This window comes from Camponotus vicinus, unplaced genomic scaffold, assembly GCF_025532165.1.
Source record: "Camponotus vicinus isolate PSW18456_S1 unplaced genomic scaffold, iyCamVici1.0 SCAF_1, whole genome shotgun sequence".
NCBI classification, from domain to species: domain Eukaryota; kingdom Metazoa; phylum Arthropoda; class Insecta; order Hymenoptera; family Formicidae; genus Camponotus; species Camponotus vicinus.
In genome coordinates, this window is record NW_028141945.1 from 22,379,401 (window position 1) to 22,401,282 (window position 21,882).

Below are 21,882 nucleotides of genomic sequence, written 5' to 3' on the forward strand. Positions count from 1 at the left end.
CCATCGTTTATTAAGATGAGCTCTGACAATTTCGCCGTTTTAGCTTCTCCCGGGATCTTGTTACGCGTTCAACGCGATCGTCATAAGACCTGTCAAAGGAAGCGCGCTTTTACTGCGTTATTTTCCAATTCACTAATTTACAGTAAATTCGCATTTTCCGCGTTAGCGATCTCGAAGTCGCGGAGAGGAAGAGGCGCGAGTCGAGGCAAAGGAAAATCAGAGGGCACGCTTCGTTTCGCACCGTGCGCCGAGTTGCAAGGGGGAAAGGTTAATTATCGAATAACAAAGGATGCCATTTGAAGACAGATCACTGGAAAATTCTCGAGATTGTAAATTGTTTAGTTTTTAATGCGCTCGACGCAAACGTCGCGATTTTCAATCTTAAGAGGACGAGATCGGGATATCTTGCAACTATCGTCATAGAGACAAATCGCCAATCATTTTATTATTATATAATAGTGTAATATATCGATAATATTACTATATTATATAATACGTCAAAATTGACTGATATTTAGCGTTTAAATGTAAAAGTGGTTAATTAAAAAATGAATGAAAATTAAAAGATTAAGATGAAATAAGAATGGAATTACCACACGGTATACTTTTCCTAAAATTACAAGTTTTAATAGTCGTAATTAATCATAAACTAGCGTGTATTTAACGGATTCATACCATCATCTTGCAGTCTTTATACATCTTTCACGAGAGATCGATTTCTTTTGTAAATCTTTCCGCGGTATGAGTGCAAGTTGGCACAAATATCCGCTAAAAGAAGAAATCTCTCGCTAAAGAGAAGAGGAAGAGGAGAAGAGAAGGGAGGGCCCAAAAGTAAAGCCTGGATCTACGGCTCGAAAGGTAACGAAAGCCATTGATCCTGACCAACAAGGAGGTGATCGCTCGCTCGAATGATCAATAAAGAATGAGAGAATAAAGGAATTCGTCCGCAAGCCGACTTACACGTCTCGGCAACGATGTAACGAAGATCGCTAAACGCTCAATCGAGCGATCGATCGAGGATCCGGAAAATCCTCTCGTGCAACAGCGCGTGCGTCACTGTCAAAAATACAATTGAGTTTTACATGTAAATCACAAACTGAATAAAATTGAATTTATTATTATGTAATACAAATGGAATATTAATTATCCCAAACTCGAACGGTATTTACCTTTCGTCTCCGAGCAATCAACTTGTTAAGGATTTAACTTTCAAGAGGTAACAGTTGGAAACTTTTTTAAAAAATACAACAAAAATTGATGGGAATTTATACTGTGGAATTGCCGCGAGATTTTCTGAAATTAAATTATGCAATTGTTCTAAAAATCAATAAGAATTCGTTAAATTTAATGAATAAATTGATCAAACAGGCGAATCACTTGTTTGTCAAATTTCCTCACTAAATTTCACGCAGCGAATTCCTTTCGCGATTCATACAGACTACTTTCCACCAAACTCATCTACTTTTCACCAAGAGCTCGCAAGATGCAAATCTTGCGGAATAAGTCCCAGTTTTCCTTTCGGCTTTGTCGGGCACGCCGCAACTTTGCCAACGATAATCCCAAAGGCGATCTGGTGCGCACGCGGCCGCTAGATTCGTCGTAATGCCATCTGTGCAAACGATTAAACGGGCCCACGGGCCCGGCTAGTCTACAAACATTTTGACGTTCATTCACGTTACGTGAAAGAGCGTCTCTCACGCTCCTTGACATCGAAAGGGGCGAACCCACGACGCTTTGTACGTCGGCACTCGCTGACCTCATCGCAAACGCACTTTCACGAAGAATATCCGCACGAATACTTAACCCTTTGTACGAGCAACGAAAAAGATACACACTTTTATTTTCTACGTATGTCGCATATAGAACCAAAAGTAAAATATATATATAAAACTAAGAATTGATGTTTGTATCTACAGAGTTTAAATTCTCCTTTTGATTATTTATATATTTAATATAAAAGTCGTATACATATCTTTATTATTTCCTCTATATACACGTTTACTATTATTAATACTATTTTTCATAAAATGATTTATAATTATTGCATGTAAAATAATAACGAGCCGGAGTGTATCGAGTAACGGCAGAATCATTGTTTCTCGTGCGCATAAATCCGCGAAGGAATCAGAAACGTTTTAGTAATAATAATGTATGCAAATATGTACACGTCTGATATAGTCTCGATTCTATCTTGGATGCTCGGCTTTTTTCCACCTCCTTCTTTTCTCCTCTTCCCTTTACTTTCGCGAATATCGTTATTGCTATTCAGATATTCGAGATTCTCCTTTTCTCTCCCTCTATCTCCGCGGGGCTTTAATAAAAATATTTGTTAAGAAAACAGTTTCGTCGTAGGGAAGGGATGCTGCCCTCCTCCTTCGAGCAAGGCGAGTTATTCTTATATCCAGATTCGCGGCGTATTCTCCGACGGCGATTTCCATAAATGCAATAATTCGAGATAAGACAACTTTCCGCGCTCTTATTTCCGCGATCTAGGACGGACGGAAATGTTAGATATCATAGTGTGCGATTTTATTGCATAATAAAAAAAATAAATTGTATCTTTATTTATAAGACACACTACATATATTATAAGACGCGCATTAATAATCTCTCATAGATATATGTATATAGAAACGATATGTGTAACGTTTTACTCGTTAAAACTTACTTACGTTAAATTACCGTATAAATTCACTTCCCAAATTTGTCCCAAAAAGGCATTCCGCATTCCGACACATTGCCATCCTCTTGAGACGTTTCCTGAATCTGTGTCTCAATCCTTTCTTCATGGTATATCCGATATTCGTCATTTGATACTCGTCAACGTTTATATCGTAAGATTCGATAAATTTCTGAAAAAAAAAAATGATGAAAATCCTCAAATGCGAAATGTTTCCAAGATATTTAAAAAAAAGTACAATACATGTAAATAATACCTGATCATCTTCGAAGATGCAGAAGATGTTATTAAACTTTGGAGAATTATTAGGAGGTGTTATTGAAACGCGACGAATACAACTGAACGTATTGTTCGCAGCATCCTGACATTTACACGCCATTTCTTTCATGCATAGCTACAAAGACGCACGAGATTAATTAGAATTTGTAGTTTGAAAGAAAATGGTTTTTTAGAATCTAAATATGACACTTGCTGTAACATTAAGATCGCTGTCACTCGGACAACCAGACGATGGGATCTTTTTAGATCTCTCTCCCCTGTACTCTATCAGAACAATACGATCTTGCGGTGCATTACGCGTCGCTTGAAACAACGTCATTCCGTCTGATGGGTATCCTATACCGGCTATATCTAAGAGTGTGGCGAAGATATCTACGCTGCTGACTCCCGCGGAAATTGTAGACGGGTTAATTCCTGGACCGGATATCAGTAATGGGACTCGTATATCTGTTTCATAGGGTTGCCGCTTATCCATAGGCATGCTAAACTGTCCTATCAAAATAATGCATATCTTGTATGAATAATTATGTATAAGATCTGAGATAAAAAATTTGTAAAATAATTTAATTATCTTTTTTATATAAAACAATATAATTAAAAAAATTAACATTATGCTTTTTTTACAATTAACAGCGAAATTTAAAGGTGGTATCATCTACTGAAGACAGTCTAAGGCCCGGTTGCACCAACGTTATTTTAGCTTTAAACGAGATTTAAATATATGTCTATCTTTATCTGTCTTTCTAAATAAATAAAGACAGACATATATTTAAGTTTCGCTTAAAGCTAAAATAATGTTGGTGCAACCGGGCCTAAGCGATAAACAATGCAAGAAACCGCCTCGTCGCGTGAATATGGTTATTATGGTTACAAAATAAACAATTTACGTTTACACTCGATAACTTTTAACGTTGTTATTATAGCTGAAAATTGTTCGACATCTTCGAGACTATAAAAGACACAGTTTTAATGTTCAGTGCGCTACATTTGTATTTCGTTTAACTTTTAAATCGGAGTGTACCATCGAATCACCTACCAACGTGATATCCATTGTCGGAGGTATAAATAAAGTAGGTATCGTTCAAGAGATTTCGCTCTTTCAATAAATCGTGTACATTTTTAACGAGCTCGTCGACCGCTAATAAAGTTTCCCATCTCTTTCTGTATATCTCGTCTAATTTTGGTAATACACTGTTTGGCAAAGGAGTTGGACCTTTCCTAACTAACCAATGTTTATCCTATTTTTCAAAAATAGAAAAATTATATATACCGAATAACTTGAAGAAAAAATATCTGGCATATAATCATTAGCTCGATGCCTATACCTGATGCACGGGAATGTTAAAGTTTGGGGTTCTCTTTGCTTTCGTGCCATTGTATTTGTCATTATGCCTATCAGCAGGTGTAAAGGGCGCGTGAGGGGCCGGAGGTGCTAATACCATAAGGAAAGGTTGGTCGTCGGAGTGTCCATTAATAAAGTTTACAGCCAGATTATTCTAAAATATACATATGTACATACATATAATGAAACTTTAATTTTTCGTAACTTTAATTTTTCTTTTAAACAACACAGGTCTAACGTGAAATGACTATCATTTCAAATTATTACGCTCGTGTATATTGTGTATTACATATACTCACGATTACATCTGTAAGATAATCGCTCCTACTGTTACCATACTTGGTCTCGGTACCATTTATCGACAACGAATAATTGTAATATTTGGAATTTCCTATAAGACCGGCCCACCAGTCCCATCCCACCGGTACGTGAGCTGCACCGCCGACCTTTTTGTTTCCATACTGCGTTTATACATATGTGTACATTAATCTTATTAATTTGAAGAGTCATACTTGGCAATCAAGAAGGGAAAAAAAATAGGAAAATGTCGAGAAAAATAAAACTATAAAAACGAAAAAATTGTCAATCATATTTTTCAATTTGATAGAATTTCGTAGAATTTTTTAATTTATAATTATTTACTTGATTGATGATAAAACCGGATATCTTTTTCAATGAAAAATCGATTAGTACATGTACAATTTTAAATTGTATCTACCTCGTTCAAGTACTTTCCGGCGTAAAACGTCCTGTATCCGGCGATTTGCAGGAGAGCGGCAAACGTCGCCGGTTCTTGGAATTTTTGCCATTTCGCGCTGCTACAACCACCGGCGATAGAATTATTCACCGTCAAATGATTATGCTGATACCGTCCGGTCAGGATGGAGGCTCGATTCGGGCAACAGATAGGCGAAGCTACAAACTGAACGATACGCGACATTTATCTCTTTAAATGTTTCGAGAAAAATATAATTATATTTTATTCCCACAGACACAGACGCCTATGTATTACGCAATATATAAACGTCTGTGAATTCTCCATAATATTTATAATAAAAGACTTACACAATTCGTGAACGTTGCACCTCGAGATCCTATGAGATTCAGAGTATTTACCATCGGCGTCTGGAAATTTAAAATTAAATGTAGACGCACACGAGTGTTTCCGAAATGATCATTTATCGGTTTCGCAATCGAAGTGACTTTAACGTTACTCCGTAATTTTTTCTTCTTTTGCAGCGCGGCCTCTCGTGAAAAAAATTACATCGCGAATAAGAGTAATTAAATAGAAAATTTGAAGGATATTTACCATCGGCGTCTGGAAATTTAAAATTAAATGTAGACGCACACGAGTGTTTCCGAAATGATAATTTATCGGTTTCGCAATCGAAGTGACTTTAACGTTATTTCGTAATTTTTTCTTCTTTTGCAGCGCGGCTCTCGTGAAAAAAATTACATCGCGAATAAGAGTAATTAAATAGAAAATTTGAAGGATATTTACCATCGGCGTCTGGAAATTTAAAATTAAATGTAGACGCACACGAGTGTTTCCGAAATGATAATTTATCGGTTTCGCAATCGAAGTGACTTTAACGTTATTTCGTAATTTTTTCTTCTTTTGCAGCGCGGCCTCTCGTGAAAAAAATTACATCGCGAATAAGAGTAATTAAATAGAAAATTTAAAGGAACCTTGTATTATACGCATATAATAAATGTTAACAAAGTCGAAACACTTTACCATGCCATCTAACGTCGAGTCCTGATCGTCGGTAATAATCAGCACGACATTCGCCGGGGTAACCGGCGCCGCCAGACGATTCAAGAGAAAAAGGAGAATCGCAAGATGCATTTTCGTCGGCATCACGGGACTTCCCGGTTGATTATACGACATGGCAAGAGCCATGAATTTTTTTTGGCTCTCCAGCCGGCTATAAATAATCTTAATTCGCTCGCTCGAGACAAGACGAGATTAGACGCGATATCGTTCGCGAACGCGATGGCACTTTGCCAGGTGTACTATTTGAAAAACGACTCACGTATTATTAATATCGTGAAGCGCAAGATAAATATAACGTATGCGACAGCGATGCGCGTCCAACTGAACGAAACGCTGAAAGATTACATCAAACGCCGAGTACTCGTTGAACTAGAGATAACGGATGTACCCGCCTTGACGTAAAGATACCAGAGTCGGATACGTCACCGGACGATCGAGTGCCGGTCAACGTCGCTAGATGGCGCTCTTGTTTTTGCGAAAGGTCGGCCCTCTTGCGTCTAACTTTATCCACGGCCGAGTCACAGGTGACAATCGACCGATAGAGGGCGTTGGAGGAGAAAGTTCCGGTGCGCTCCTCGGCGCTTGCCGTACGCCCGGAGTCACGCACACGGCGCACAACAAACGGACACACCGAGCACGTTGCATGTCCCACGCGCGTTATCTCGGCGGTGTACCACGAGCCTGTCCACCCACGCGCGCGCCGGACGCATGTACAATATATGCGTCATCCCGCGACACGCAGCCAGTCGCGATATTCATCGGCGTGCGACCCATCTACACATTCTACTACCCCCGGCGTCCCGGAGAATCGCCGAGAGATAAGCGCGGTAAGTTTTGTTAGGCTCGATAAACTATCCGCATCCGCTCGACGCGGTCGCTTTTTCTCGCGCGCCCCACGTGCGATTCTTCCTCGTTATCGCTCTCTGTCAAATTTATCTCGCGCGATTGATAATCGGATCGGCGGCGGCGGCGGCAGGTAGCGCGGCGCCAGTCGCCGCGCGCATGCGCGTCGTTGTATTCGCGCGCATGCGCACCGTCGTGTTCGCGCGCATGCGCACCGCCGTGTTCGCGCGCATGTGCTCGACCGTCGGCGCGTAGGATCGCGAGGCGCCGTGGCTCTCGCGGAAAGGACCAATGGGAGCGTCTCGCTCGCGACGGGACAGCCAATCGGCGCGCTCGGCTACGTCGCCGTAGTATCGAGTCGCTGTCTGGCACGCCCTACAACTTCCTCCATTGTCCTTCTTTCCGGGATTCTCTGCGAGGAAGGATGGCTCAGAACAATTACTTTGGCTTTACTCACGGCGGAACGCAATATGGGTAGGAAATCCCTCGTCTTTGTTATCGTTAAGTGGCTAGTGTCGAGATAAGCCAAGATTTACGGCCGTGAGCGCGACCGCGATAGTGATAAAAACGTCGTTGAACGTCGACACGTCGTCCAACGACCCAGCCGGCTCGGCGGCCATTTCTCGTGTCGCGAGAGAATAGCGTCCGTCGAGCGTTTCCGAGCATGGCCGAGTAAGGCCCCTGTCGAGCATTCTAGAATTCGCATGGCACTCCACGTGTTAACGCTCGATGGACCTCGCGTGTCTTTCGGGTCTTAATCTACTTGCTTCTCTATCTACTGTTATTTTCAACAGGGCTACCAGCGCTGCCGCTTATCAGACCGGGCAAGCGGGATACGCGGTAACCCCGGCAGCGACCGCCGCTACTTACACTCAACGACCTGCTGCCGCTGCTGCGACTGGCTACGAAACCTACCAGGCAGCTGCCGCTGCAGCCGCGACTGGGACAACGTACGCAGGTAATATTTGATTATTCAATCTTTATACGAATCTCGTGGGTCATGCTTGATGAATGCAATCACGAGGTTTTTACAAGAGAAATTTGTGTTAAATCTAGAAGTATATGTATCAATTGCATGTGATTATATTTTTATACATAATTGTTGCATTCGTCAAGTATATAGATTGAATTGGTGTCTCGGTTGAGAGAAGTTGCCAGTTTGGCTCAAGGAGATAGATTTGTATCGAAAAAAGAGACACAAAACGTTTTTACGAGTCTTTAGAAAAATCACATGTTATATGTATTTTTGAATTTTTTTCTTCATCTCTTTCAAATAAATATATATTGAATCTATGATTAAATTTGACAAAACAAAAGAATTAAAAAATATTTTAAAATAAATTTTATAAAATAATATAAACTATAAAATAAAGTCTTGTGTTTTTTATTGTATATATACTAGATTTTTATAACAGTTCTATATAATTTATGAAAATAAGAATAAAAAATTAAACTAAGAAATATAATTTGATAGGATATATTTGAACAAAATGTGTTAAAAAGTACCTGCAACTTTTTTCTAATATTTGAATAAATAGCTTATATATATCTTTATGTACATCATGAATAACGCAATTATTTTCAAATATAATAATAATTGTGATTTTTCTTTGCAGCTGCCAATCCTGGTACTGTGGCTCAAACTTACGATTACGGTTACGGACGAGCTGCACCAGCAGCCACATACGACGCAACTAAAACCTATTATCAACAGCCAGCTGCTGCCGCAGCAACTTATACTACTACTGAAACACATTATCAGGCTGCCAAACCTGCTTACAGCACGACTAGTGCCTACACTGGCACTGCCAGACAAGCCACTACAACTGGACAGGCTAAAACTTATCAAGCATCTAGTACAGCTTACCAGCAATCAAATCCTACGCAGAGCGCTACTTATTCATCGGGATATACAGCTCCAGCTACACCTGCTGCTACGCCATCGACTGCGACAAATAGTAAGTTGTTTGTTTATCTTTTTCCCTTGTATGTTTTATCTCCAAAAATCTCCGGTCCTGTTTTGATCACTAACTGTGACGTAGGAACTAATAACATGAAATTGATCCTCTCACGATACGTGAAAAGATGCTAAAAAGACAAAAATTCACAAAAACTCTGCTACCATTCTTGAGCATGATAACAACTCGAGAATTTAGCAGAAGTCTAAAAATTTCTCTATCTATTCCTAAATTATGGAGTAAATTTTCGAGTACATCATCCTCTCGATGTTTTCCATCATGAAAGTCTTACAATTCGTATTTTAATGCATCTCGAAATGGATAACAGTAAAAATTTTGTGCGCGCAAAATTACAAAAGATTTGATGGACCCCTCCAAAGTTTGAGGTTTCAATTTCATTTCCCTTAGAAACGGCGAGTACAACGTATTCCGGCTACGACGCAGCGCTATATAGCGCTGCGACTATGTATGTAGCCCAACAGAGTGCAAACAGCAATTCCACTAACCAGAAGACTGGAGGTTGGCAGGGCTACGGACGAAAGGGATTCGGAGCTGGCGGGGGAGGAATGAAAGCAATGCGGCCCAAGCAGCCTCCTAAGCCTCAGCAACTACACTATTGCGATGTCTGTAAGATCAGCTGTGCCGGACCGCAAACCTATCGTGAGCATCTCGAGGGTCAGAAACACAAGAAGAAAGAAGCTTCATTAAAGGTGCCGCAACAGCCCCCCGCACGTGGAGCAGGCAACAGCCTGCGTTGTGAACTCTGTGATGTAACTTGTACTGGGAATGATGCTTACGCCGCCCATATTCGGGGTGCTAAGCATCAAAAGGTGGTGAAACTGCATACCAAGCTCGGAAAACCTATCCCGAGTGCAGATCCCACTGTTTTGAATCCGAAACCAGCAGCAGCCGCTAAGGCCACCACTACCAAGAAGCCAACAATAACAGCAACCCCTAAGATCAATTTCGTTGCTTGTAAGTAAATTCTGCATTTTTTTTTTGCAAAAATTTATCAAGATTTAATTGTATATTTTTGCAAGCATTTATATGCATACTTACGCTTTTGTAATACGTGTTTCAGCTGGAAATTTGGGTACAGTAAATCAAAATCAAACGGTCGAAGTAAAGCAAGAAGAGCCAGCCGCTGAAGAAACCGTGGAAGAAGCGACGGTCGATGAAAAAGACATTCAACCGGTCGGTCAAGAGTATATCGAAGAAAACAAATCCGAGGACGGGAAGATTATAAGTTTTAATTGTAAATTATGCGAGTGCCGTTTCAATGATCCTAATGCCAAAGACATGCACATGAAGGGCCGCCGTCATAGATTCGCCTATAAAAAGAAAGTCAATCCCGATTTGGTTGTCGACATGAAACCTAGCCTCAAGCAACGTAAAATGCTCGAGGAGAAGTTACGTAGGCAACAAATGCGCGACGAGTATTTACGTCGCAGGGAAGAGATCAATCAATTGGGACCTATGGGACCCATAATGGACGAAGAGATGATGTATTGGGAGGAAAGGCGTCGTTACGAGGAAGAATGCGAATATTATGAGTGGTATCGACGATACGGACGCGGTCCAGGTGCACCGCCGATTCCACGACCATTCCCAGGACCACCGCCTATGATGATGTTCCCGGGTCCACAGAGACGACCAGATTCATCGGACGACAAGCATGTATTGGCGCATCATACGACCATTTATCCCAAGGAACAAGAACTACTAGCAGTTCAGAAAATTGTTTCTCACACCGAAAAAGCATTAAAATTTGTGTCGGATGCTTTGGCTGAGGCTGGTGAGTAATAATTTGAATATTCTTATTTCGCAGATTCAGTCTACGAAATTATTTCGGTTACTAAGGCTTACATGCGCGGACGCGTGTTATTTGCAGGCAAAAAGAATACTCCTGTAAATGCTAATTCTACTGTAGCAACACCAGCAGTGATCGGTACACCGCAGGCAAACGCGGACGCGTTGAAAAAGGATGAGACTGATAAAAAGAAGGCAGTGACACCACAAAAGGAAGATGGCAGCGACGGGAATCTGTTTTCATTTCAAAAGGAAAAGGAAGATTCTAGGATACTTCGTGGCGTTATGCGTGTCGGAAACTTGGCCAAAGGGCTATTGCTATCTGGGGATAATCATGTTTGCCTTGTTGTTTTATGCGCTGAAAAACCGACAAGGTATTTAAAATAATTTTATACATGTGTTTTACAGTGTGTATATATTATAATTTTATAATTGTTATTTGAATGTTATAGGACGTTGCTCAATAAGGTCGCTGAAATTCTACCTGGTGAACTAAAGAATGTGGCGCCTGAGGAAACATATAATGTCGGAAAGCATCCAGAATCTGCTGCTTTGACTGTCTCAGGTGGTACGGTTACCGTTAGCGTGACTCTTACCAGTCCCTTAATGCGTGAAACACCCAAGTCGACTGCAGCAGCAGGTGATTTCATTGTTTCGTATTTTTATCGTGGCCAAGAAAAGGATAACTATAACGAAAGCAAAGCGGAGTTTTTTACGGAATTATGCACCCTTTTTTATTTTCATGCCGTTTTCTTGATCCATTCTGCAGTTTACACATTTAGTTTGTTCTTTTCATGGCCCGGAAGATTTTCTGTAAGTTTTTTTTAAGCACCAGGACGATGGCCAGAGGCAGCCAAGGATGATTCGACGGTTGCCAGTGTACATAGGCTCTAACATAAAGTTAATTTCTTTCTCGATATAGCTGCGTGTCTTACTTAGTGTGTCCACGACAGAGTCCTCCTTGTGAAATACATTTTCTACTGTAAGAGGGTAAGCGACACTCGAGCGATATTGAGATAAAATTTTATAGAAAAGAGAGAGCGTAAACTTGATGTGGTTAGACACTGGTCGCCATTCTCGTATATTATACAACATTTCGTTTGTAGTAGCGGCTTTTTGCATACTTTGTTTCATTGATGAATATTCAAACTAGAGCAAACTATCATCGACGAACGATATAAATAACGGGAATAATTAACGGGAGATTTCATCGAACGTGGACACACACTTGCGATAGGAAAAAACAACGCTGAGGCAATCTTAAAACTATGGACTTTTTGATCATGCATAAAAAAAGACAGAAAAATCCCTCTGACTGTTATCGAATGCTGTACGCATACATTCTGCGATGTGCATTACCACCATACCTCGGAATTAACCGATCGTTCTTTCGGCATCGGTGCTACCTACCTTTTAAGCGGATAGAGGTGAACAATACCGATGTTGATAAGGATCGTCGGACGTTCTTGAATGGCGGAGAAACGCATCCGATAAAAGAACGTTAAACGGGGGTCGAACTCGGTGTATTGCAAACGTACTACATTCGATCCAGGCTTATATTTCTTTTTTCACGTTGGCATTATATCACAGTATTAATAATAGCTCACAAATTAAAGGTGCTTATAAGTTTAAATGAATACATACATACATACATATATAGAGGGAATATCTAAAAAATCTCTGGGCATGATCAAACACTCTAAGTGTTGTCTAAGCGTGTTGTGCTTTCTTTGTTGGAATCTCAGATAATGCTGGACAGCAGCAGCAGGAAGCTGCTCAACTGCAAACGACGCCCGCGGCCCCCACCGTGACCAAACCAGATCCACCAGATGTACTACCCAAGGCTAAGTGTTTGGACGCTTTAGCTGCACTCAGGCATGCCAAGTGGTTTCAGGTTTGAATCCATCAACTCACAAGTTCAAGATCTCGAATTGTCGAAGCGCCCACATTCTTATTTGGCGCTATATATAATGCATTTTCTTTTATTTTCTCCTGACGAGAAACGCGAGACAAGTTGTTCTCTCTCTTTCTCTCTTTTTTAAAAAAATAAGATCAAAACAAGAGAAAAAACGAAAAAGAAAAAAGAAAGCAGTCTTAGAAACTTCCAGCCTTGTGACGGTTTTATTTTTATCATTATCCGACTTACGATTCTGTCTGAATTGCCTATTTGATCTCACGTTCGATATTTGTCGTTTTTATATCCGCTGAATTTTCGAACATCAGTGCCAGTCGGCTATGTCCACTGTCTTTTATAGAGTTTTAGAGATTTTTTACATTTGTGTTTCGCACGCGTAGACTACGTCTATTTGTGCATTGAAGTGCATGAGATATTATGCGATAAATAATTCAAAGTAGTTGGATAACAGTGGCATTGTCCGCACATTGGCTCTATCTGAAACAAATATAATCGAACGTATCGAACACGCGATCAGATATTTATCAGGCAAGAAATCTCAACAAGTAAGCAACATGTAAATGTGTATCTCGACAGTCACTTGCTGCCAGATGCATTTACATCTGCTTTGCTTTATGAATCTCTGCAATATCCAGAATAATAGGAAACTTGTTTTCTTGCGAGAAATATCAATTTCTAGTACAATTCATTATTTGCGTCTTTTAGAATGTATGTAATTTTCTTTATTTTCTTTATAATGCAGACCGCACGATTGCTTTACATAATTCAAGCATATAATTAATTATTCTGGATCGTCCTTAATGCGTTGTAGCCTAGGCTGCGTCTGTTCTAGGTCTGTCTTAATTTGAAAATATAATCGACATGTATAGCGTACACAGCTTTTCTAAGATTATGTATTTCGTTCTCTTTGTACTCTGTGATTACATGTATAATATTGTGCATTATCTGCACAGCTTTTGAATATTAAAAGAGACAGACAAGCACAAACACACAGTAGCGCGTCATAAGTGTACCGGGTGTTTTTGTAAATTAAGATTTGAATCCTAGAGATACTCTGAGATGTACAGTTTTTGAAAAGATATATATAAGCTCTAATATTTTTATCATTGCGATAGGTAATTAACGTTTAGGAAAAGTGATAAACACCCGGTAATATTGATATGGGCTAATACTATTAGGGGCATTAGGCACGAGGCTGGGAGGATAGCTAAAGCCCACACAAAGCAAAAATTAAAGAATTAGTTTAGGCCATCTTATCTCTCCAAAAGAGCCAAAAGTGCTTTCATTGCGTATGTTAAATCATAGTTTTTAAAATAATTAATCCTGTTCAACAGGCTAGAGCTACTTCGCTGCAGAGCTGTGTTATGGTTATCCGTATAATGCGTGACCTTTGCAATCGTGTGCCAACATGGGGTCCGTTAAATCCTTGGGTGAGTATAAAAGATGTATTATTTCTTCTTCTTGTGTCCTTGCAATAATGTTTCCATCTTCAAAGAATCATAATGACTCTCAATATGTTATACAGGCATTGGAATTATTGACTGAGAAAGTGATAAGTACTGCAGGTGGCCCTCTTAGTCCCGGTGAAGCTTTGAGAAGACTTTTGGAATGTGTAGCAGGAGGAATATTGCTGCCAAACAGTCCAGGTAATTTTTTAGAATCTCTCTACATATACATTTTGTATTCTAATATCATGGAGATTTTTCCCAATTTTTTATGATGATAAAGATGACGAGACTGAACATATTGTGGAGGATGATTGCAGATATCAAGTACGAGTATTTCGTTCTGTTTTATCACAATCATGTACATTCCACAATAATGCGTAGATGATATGGCAATCTGAATTAAATAAAAATTATAATTATGCTGATCGAATCCACAAAAGTCGTTAATGATTGACGAAACGTTTCTTTGTTTGCAGGTTTATCCGATCCGTGCGAGAAGGAGCCGGTTGATGCAATAGGGAATATGACGTCTCAACAAAGAGAAGATATTACCGCGTCCGCGCAGCACGCGTTACGATTAGTGGCGTTCCGTCAGATTCACAAAGTCCTAGGCATGGAGCAGCTGCCCCCTCCGAAATTTAAGGGACGATTCGCCCGAAAACGAAGACGCGACAACAGCAACGGAGAAGGCACGGACAACGAAGCCTCGAAAAAAGATAAAAAGGCAGAGGAGATCAAAATGGAAACAGATTCGAAGTAAAAGATCTACCAAAAGAGAGATTCGTCTCTTACGAATTATTATTAACTTATCTAGTATAAGAGAAAAAAAAACATTTTTTTCGCCGTGTCGATTGCTTATTTAGGAAAAAATATCTTCGAATCGGAACAATTCGATTGATTAGGATATTCGTCACGACTTAGGATAATTCCCGAGTATATAATCCGAGAACGAATAAGGCTATAAGAATGATGCGCTTATAAAACTGCAATAGCGGGCGTTCTTCGTCTTATCGCGTGTCTATTGAAAATTATTTGCGTTATGGGTACGTAATGATATAATTGTTCCTTTTTTGCTACGAGATAAATTTAAACAGTTTAGATCGATGAGCGCATCGCGATATACATGATTAATCTTTTTATATTTCATTACAGATGTTAATGAAACTTGCAAGAAAAAAAAACTTGATTTCTTGTTTTTAATATTATAGTATGATCACAGTCACATTGCAGAAATGCGGAAATCTTAATGTATGATATATCAATACGATTAATTGATATTATATTAACTATAAAATTAATAAATGCGTTCATCGATCTGAACTGTTCGGGTTTATTTCAGTCATGACAGGTGTGCAGATCGAAGAAATCTAAACGATCGAAAGCGTAGAACGCGACGATGAACATATATGAGTTTGAAGTTACGAATAGGGAATAGATTGTATTGAGAATTTGTGTGTATGTTGTGTGTGTGTAGCCAGTACAGACGTTGTAGAAAATACTGTATACCTTCTCTCTCTCTCGTTTTCTCTCACTTCTGCACAAAGTGACAACCATTTACGGTGTACGCTATTATCACATGCGTGATTTACGCAAATAAAAGATATTTATAAATCGATAAATCGGATATTTTGCAAATATCCGCTGTGGAACAAGTGCACGTGTTTTTTAACAGATCGCTCTTGTAGATCAATTTGAACTTTATTTACAGAAAGCGACAGTCAAAAGTTTAACGTTTCAACTTTCGAAGATTACCACCGTTAAGTGAATTCTTCCGACTTGTGTAGAGATTTTCTGTTCTGTATTTTCGAATCATTGAATAAAATAATACATGTACGATACAATTGCGAGCTTATTGATACTAAAGGAACTCATTTAACAGATTATAAATTTAATCTAATTTCCACAATATTGTTTCCTCTTTCCCTCGACTATGTATGCCATATCCCATTTGTTGATGTTATGTTTGTAGATCATTAATGGATTACAAGTTATAAATAATTAGAAAAAGGCCAAGTTTTCTTTTTCTCACAAAAATGTACGAGTGCTGGCCCAATCGTTAATTTTTTAAAAAGTATCTTTAGATACATGTTTTTTACATTTCCTGCCAATCATTAGTTTTATTAAATTTTTGTATAATATCGATTTAATTTTTATGAAAGTAATATTCAAAACAATTAACGTTTATTGTTACATTTAACACAAAAAGAGTTTACTGTAAAAATAAAGTTTATTACAAATACGATCAAAAGACTCATCATATGATTGTGTTGCGTCAGTTTGCAAATGACGTGACTTTGCAATTCTATGAATTCAATTTCATGATTTTGTACGCATAAATAACACGTCAGTTTCAGAATGAAAATATCTCGACAAAGAAACAGTATACCAATATTTTTGTATCAAGCCAATATTTTTATATCCATTGTATTTCTGGAAAAAATTTCATCAAAAGCTTCTTATGACGTAGGCTATCATAATGTAAAAGTGCGTAAGCTTTATATATAAAAGATAAATAACATTGTATATAAGAATCTATCTCTAAATAATCTCTATTATTTAGAGACAGATTCTTATACACGTTATTTATTTTAAGCCTATCTCTAAATAATAGAGATTAAGAAACCGTTGTCTCTATTCAAAGTATTGAATTTGTGACGCATCATATTTTATTTTATCTTTTCAGTGCAAAATATAGAAATTATTCTCGCGCGTCAATAGCTCGAAAATCAAATTAAAAAATATGTCTTTTCAGTTTCTGCTAAATATAAAACAGATGATCACGGATGTCATGTAGCAGATATATACATGCATATAGATACACTCCGCGACAACGATTCGTCCCCTCTTCGCGGGGCAAGGGGAGCGTAGAACTGGCCAATCAGCCGCTGCTATGCCGCCAGTTGATTGGCCAGTTCTACGTCCCCCTTGCCCCGCGAGAGGGGCCACGGAACGAATCGTTGTCGCGGAGTAACATCGAGAATGCTCTGGAATATGACGTATGTTCTTTATTATAAAGTCAATACGCGAAATTGCGTACGTAACGCGGACGACGGACCAATCAGCGGCATCGTCGATTTTATCGGCCAATGAGACGCAAGCGCGTATTAGAGCGAGTCATCGTGACGTTATAAAAGCGAGCGTCTCGTCGTTCCCAGCTCAATAGTCGTTGAGAGAGAAACGTTGTACGTTGAATCGAGTTTCTTTATTATTTGCGAGTCTACGATAGCCAGAAGCTTTCACACAAAAGGTATGAAGTATTTTCACTTGCACGAAATTACGGTTACTAAATTTCTGATCCCAGTTAAAATATTTGTGCGAGAAGTAAAATATTTATTTTATTAATTTATTCAATTTGTTAAATCAATTATATAAATACGTTATATTTCGATAAAATCTTGACGAAGAAGCGAGCTTGATCAACATTTCGCGATTTTATAAATTCGTTATTGCTCTTAAAAAGAGTACGTATGTAATATCGATCGTTACGTCGAGTCCGTTGTCTGTTGCTAAGCGGAATACATTGTAAAAAGATTGGCGTATATATTAATATTTCGAAACATAAATCGACAAGTTTCTTCGTTTTTGTATCAGTTTAAAAGGCATGTAGAAAATGAGAGCGTACGGATATAATATTTTAATCGATTAAACGTCTTTTATTACGAACATTATCTCTGAGTCACGAAATTGCATGAGTCATCCAACGCTTATTACGCAGCGAAACTGAACTTGGTCAAGATGGCGGCTTCTGATTTTAGCTATGTCACGTCCAGATGTTTCAATTTTTTTTTTTTATTACGGTTATTAATGTATCCAATTAAATATTTTAAAAGCAATTTTTATAATTTAAAATTTTATTGCAGAGCACCATGCAGATTTTTGTGAAGACGTTAACTGGAAAAACCATAACTCTCGAAGTTGAAGCCTCTGACACCATCGAGAACGTGAAGGCAAAGATTCAGGACAAAGAGGGTATTCCACCTGACCAGCAGCGTTTGATTTTTGCTGGAAAACAACTTGAAGACGGACGTACCTTGTCTGATTATAATATCCAGAAGGAATCCACTCTTCATCTGGTCCTCAGATTGCGTGGCGGAATGCAGATCTTTGTTAAAACTTTGACAGGAAAGACCATCACGTTGGAAGTAGAAGCATCAGATACGATTGAGAATGTCAAAGCAAAGATTCAGGATAAGGAAGGTATCCCACCGGATCAGCAAAGATTAATCTTTGCTGGAAAACAGCTTGAAGATGGTCGCACGCTTTCTGATTACAACATTCAGAAAGAGTCTACTTTGCATTTGGTTCTCCGTCTACGTGGTGGTATGCAGATTTTTGTCAAAACCTTGACAGGAAAGACTATTACTTTGGAAGTAGAGGCTTCTGATACGATTGAGAATGTTAAAGCCAAAATCCAAGACAAAGAGGGAATTCCTCCCGATCAACAGAGACTGATTTTCGCTGGAAAGCAGCTGGAGGACGGGCGCACGCTTTCTGATTACAATATTCAAAAGGAATCCACTCTGCATTTAGTTTTACGACTTCGCGGAGGTATGCAGATTTTCGTCAAGACTCTCACTGGTAAAACCATCACATTGGAAGTGGAAGCATCAGACACAATCGAAAACGTCAAAGCTAAAATTCAGGACAAGGAAGGTATCCCTCCGGATCAGCAGAGATTGATCTTTGCTGGAAAACAGCTCGAAGATGGCCGCACACTCTCCGACTACAACATTCAGAAGGAGTCAACTTTACATTTGGTTCTTCGGTTACGTGGTGGTATGCAGATTTTTGTCAAGACTCTCACCGGTAAAACAATCACATTGGAAGTCGAAGCATCAGATACGATAGAGAATGTTAAAGCCAAAATTCAAGATAAAGAAGGCATTCCTCCAGATCAACAGAGATTAATCTTTGCTGGAAAACAACTCGAAGACGGTCGCACCTTGTCAGATTACAATATTCAAAAGGAATCCACTCTGCATTTAGTTTTACGACTTCGCGGAGGTATGCAGATTTTCGTCAAGACTCTCACCGGTAAAACCATCACATTGGAAGTGGAAGCATCAGACACGATAGAAAATGTTAAAGCCAAAATTCAGGACAAAGAAGGCATCCCACCGGATCAGCAGAGATTGATCTTTGCTGGAAAACAACTCGAAGACGGACGCACCTTATCAGATTACAATATTCAAAAGGAATCCACTCTGCATTTAGTTTTACGACTTCGCGGAGGTATGCAGATTTTCGTCAAGACTCTTACCGGTAAAACAATCACATTGGAAGTTGAGGCATCAGACACGATAGAAAATGTCAAAGCCAAAATTCAGGATAAGGAAGGCATCCCTCCGGATCAGCAGAGATTGATCTTTGCTGGAAAACAGCTTGAAGATGGTCGTACACTCTCTGATTATAACATCCAAAAGGAATCAACTCTACATTTGGTTCTTCGACTACGTGGTGGTATGCAAATTTTTGTCAAGACTCTCACTGGTAAAACCATCACATTGGAAGTGGAAGCATCAGACACGATAGAAAATGTTAAAGCCAAAATTCAGGACAAAGAAGGCATCCCACCGGATCAGCAGAGATTGATCTTTGCTGGAAAACAACTCGAAGACGGACGCACCTTATCAGATTACAATATTCAAAAGGAATCCACTCTGCATTTAGTTTTACGACTTCGCGGAGGTATGCAGATTTTCGTCAAGACTCTTACCGGTAAAACAATCACATTAGAAGTTGAGGCATCAGACACGATAGAAAATGTCAAAGCCAAAATTCAGGATAAGGAAGGCATCCCTCCGGATCAGCAGAGATTGATCTTTGCTGGAAAACAGCTTGAAGATGGTCGTACACTCTCTGATTATAACATCCAAAAGGAATCAACTCTACATTTGGTTCTTCGACTACGTGGTGGTATGCAAATTTTTGTCAAGACTCTCACCGGTAAAACCATCACATTGGAAGTGGAAGCATCAGACACGATAGAAAATGTTAAAGCCAAAATTCAGGACAAAGAAGGCATCCCACCGGATCAGCAGAGATTGATCTTTGCTGGAAAACAACTCGAAGACGGACGTACCTTATCAGATTACAATATTCAAAAGGAATCTACTCTGCATTTAGTTTTACGACTTCGTGGAGGTATGCAAATTTTTGTCAAGACTCTTACTGGTAAAACTATCACATTAGAAGTTGAGGCATCAGACACGATAGAAAATGTTAAAGCAAAAATTCAGGACAAGGAAGGCATCCCTCCGGATCAGCAGAGATTGATCTTCGCTGGAAAACAGCTTGAAGATGGTCGTACACTCTCTGATTACAACATTCAGAAAGAATCTACTTTGCATTTAGTCCTCAGGCTTCGCGGCGGTATGCAGATTTTCGTTAAAACTTTGACAGGCAAAACTATTACTTTGGAGGTAGAAGCTTCGGATACAATCGAGAATGTCAAGGCGAAGATTCAAGACAAAGAGGGCATTCCTCCTGATCAGCAACGACTGATTTTCGCGGGCAAGCAGCTCGAGGACGGACGCACATTGTCAGATTATAATATTCAGAAAGAATCCACATTACATCTTGTACTTCGACTTAGAGGCGGGAATGTCTAATTCCCTAATTGTGATTTTATTTCTGCTAAGTACCTTGCGCTCAATACTTTAATTTTATTTATATAATTCTGTTATAAAATAAAGTTCTATAATAATAAATTTTTAATTTTATTTATTCAGATATGAAAATTTTGTAAAAGTTTTAATCAATAAAGAATTAATTTTTTGGAACTATTAATTCTCTATTTTTATAATTAATTTCGTATCTTATGATTATTTACTTTAAAAACATAGAATTATGTAAATTATATATTTTGTGATCTTTAAGAGAGTGCGTTTAGGTATATGTGGTAATTTAATGAATATGTATTTTCAATAATCGCAGAATATATATTGTGGAAATTTTGCTTGTATTCTTTGAATATTTTTAATCAGGAAATTACAATAAATAAGAGAATATGAATAAAAATAAATATGAACAATTTTTCTGATGATTTAAAACTTGTGTAACATATATAGCAAATATTATTAATAGATTAACACTCTAAAATGATTACTTTTATGTACCTTACTCTATGCAATTTTTGTTTCTAATTTATATTTTAAATATAAATCGGACATTTCAATTTTCAAGTAAAAATCGAAATAGGAATTGTAAATTATCATTTTATATCGATAATCGTTTATTCACAGAGAATGCTTAGATTGAAATATATTCTATATCGCGCTTTAAATATTTCGACATAATTTATCGATCTTTCGAATTAAGAAATATACAGTAATACATTAATCGAATGATTAAAGCGGTAAATAGCTGTAAGATGGATTAATCGTTTATTAATAATTAATTTGAAACTCACGGAGAATATTTCATAGCGATAAAGAATTAATCGTAACGCGGTAAATTTTTGTGACGTACTCTATTGTAGTAATGACGTAGTGACCTTTTGTCACGGTCAGTCACACAACACACTCGAGCCGGCGAGTTGTGACATAAGATGCTCCGTACGTGATACGTATTATTTGTTAAAATATAATAAAATATAATTGCGAGGACTATCGAGAAACGCCAAACGTTACAATACGATAAAATACGCGTAGCGATTAACTTGAAGTTGAAAATATCGTGTGAAGTTTGAAGTGCGGATAAAACTATCATATTTAAATGATTAACTTAGGTAATGTTAGGCGCGCAATTGTATTAAAATTACGTTTTTGCGAGTATTTAATTATATTTTCACGAGTAATTAATTATGTTTTCGCGAGTGAGTGCCATGAAA

The 21,882-nt window shown here is 38.5% G+C and overlaps 3 protein-coding genes and 1 long non-coding RNA gene across 9 annotated transcripts; 3 read left to right on the forward strand and 1 right to left on the reverse strand.

Annotated features, from left to right (window-relative positions):
- Positions 1-4: 4 nt before the first annotated feature.
- On the reverse strand, positions 5-6,861 carry LOC145959583 (N-acetylglucosamine-6-sulfatase). 4 transcript variants are annotated; one of them, XM_083078570.1, is made up of 10 exons: positions 6,040-6,861; positions 5,367-5,426; positions 5,020-5,223; positions 4,601-4,762; positions 4,285-4,455; positions 3,996-4,197; positions 3,153-3,451; positions 2,937-3,074; positions 2,673-2,852; positions 5-89 (listed from the first exon to the last, which is right to left on the reverse strand). In XM_083078570.1, the coding sequence occupies exons 1-9, from the start codon at positions 6,202-6,204 to the stop codon at positions 2,679-2,681; spliced, it is 1,575 nt and encodes a 524-aa protein (XP_082934696.1). In that variant the 5' UTR covers positions 6,205-6,861; the 3' UTR covers positions 5-89; positions 2,673-2,678. The 4 variants fall into 4 exon arrangements, with proteins under 4 accessions (XP_082934696.1, XP_082934695.1, XP_082934694.1 ...); XM_083078569.1 differs by lacking the exon at positions 5-89 and adding an exon at positions 1,952-2,311; XM_083078568.1 differs by lacking the exon at positions 5-89 and adding an exon at positions 2,352-2,489 and having other exon boundaries at positions 6,040-6,860.
- Positions 3,853-4,885, forward strand: LOC145959584 (uncharacterized). The gene is made up of 4 exons (XR_014435091.1): positions 3,853-4,029; positions 4,215-4,409; positions 4,533-4,725; positions 4,806-4,885. It is a non-coding gene; the product is annotated as an uncharacterized LOC145959584 (long non-coding RNA).
- A 392-nt stretch (positions 6,862-7,253) lies between the features above and the next one.
- On the forward strand, positions 7,254-15,892 carry Zn72d (Zinc-finger protein 72D). Of its 3 annotated transcripts, none has more exons than XM_083078562.1 (11): positions 7,254-7,395; positions 7,716-7,879; positions 8,538-8,879; positions 9,288-9,854; positions 9,961-10,674; positions 10,771-11,062; positions 11,141-11,328; positions 12,434-12,582; positions 13,938-14,033; positions 14,129-14,249; positions 14,528-15,892. In XM_083078562.1, exons 1-11 carry the CDS (start codon positions 7,346-7,348, stop codon positions 14,809-14,811), a joined length of 2,967 nt encoding a protein of 988 aa, XP_082934688.1. In that variant the 5' UTR covers positions 7,254-7,345; the 3' UTR covers positions 14,812-15,892. The 3 variants fall into 3 exon arrangements, with proteins under 3 accessions (XP_082934688.1, XP_082934689.1, XP_082934690.1); XM_083078563.1 differs by having other exon boundaries at positions 10,810-11,062; XM_083078564.1 differs by having other exon boundaries at positions 9,399-9,854.
- A 1,261-nt stretch (positions 15,893-17,153) lies between these two features.
- Ubi-p63e (Polyubiquitin-63E) lies at positions 17,154-21,015 on the forward strand. The gene is made up of 2 exons (XM_083078571.1): positions 17,154-17,298; positions 17,912-21,015. The coding sequence occupies exon 2, from the start codon at positions 17,918-17,920 to the stop codon at positions 20,660-20,662; it is 2,745 nt and encodes a 914-aa protein (XP_082934697.1). The 5' UTR covers positions 17,154-17,298; positions 17,912-17,917; the 3' UTR covers positions 20,663-21,015.
- Positions 21,016-21,882: the final 867 nt, after the last annotated feature.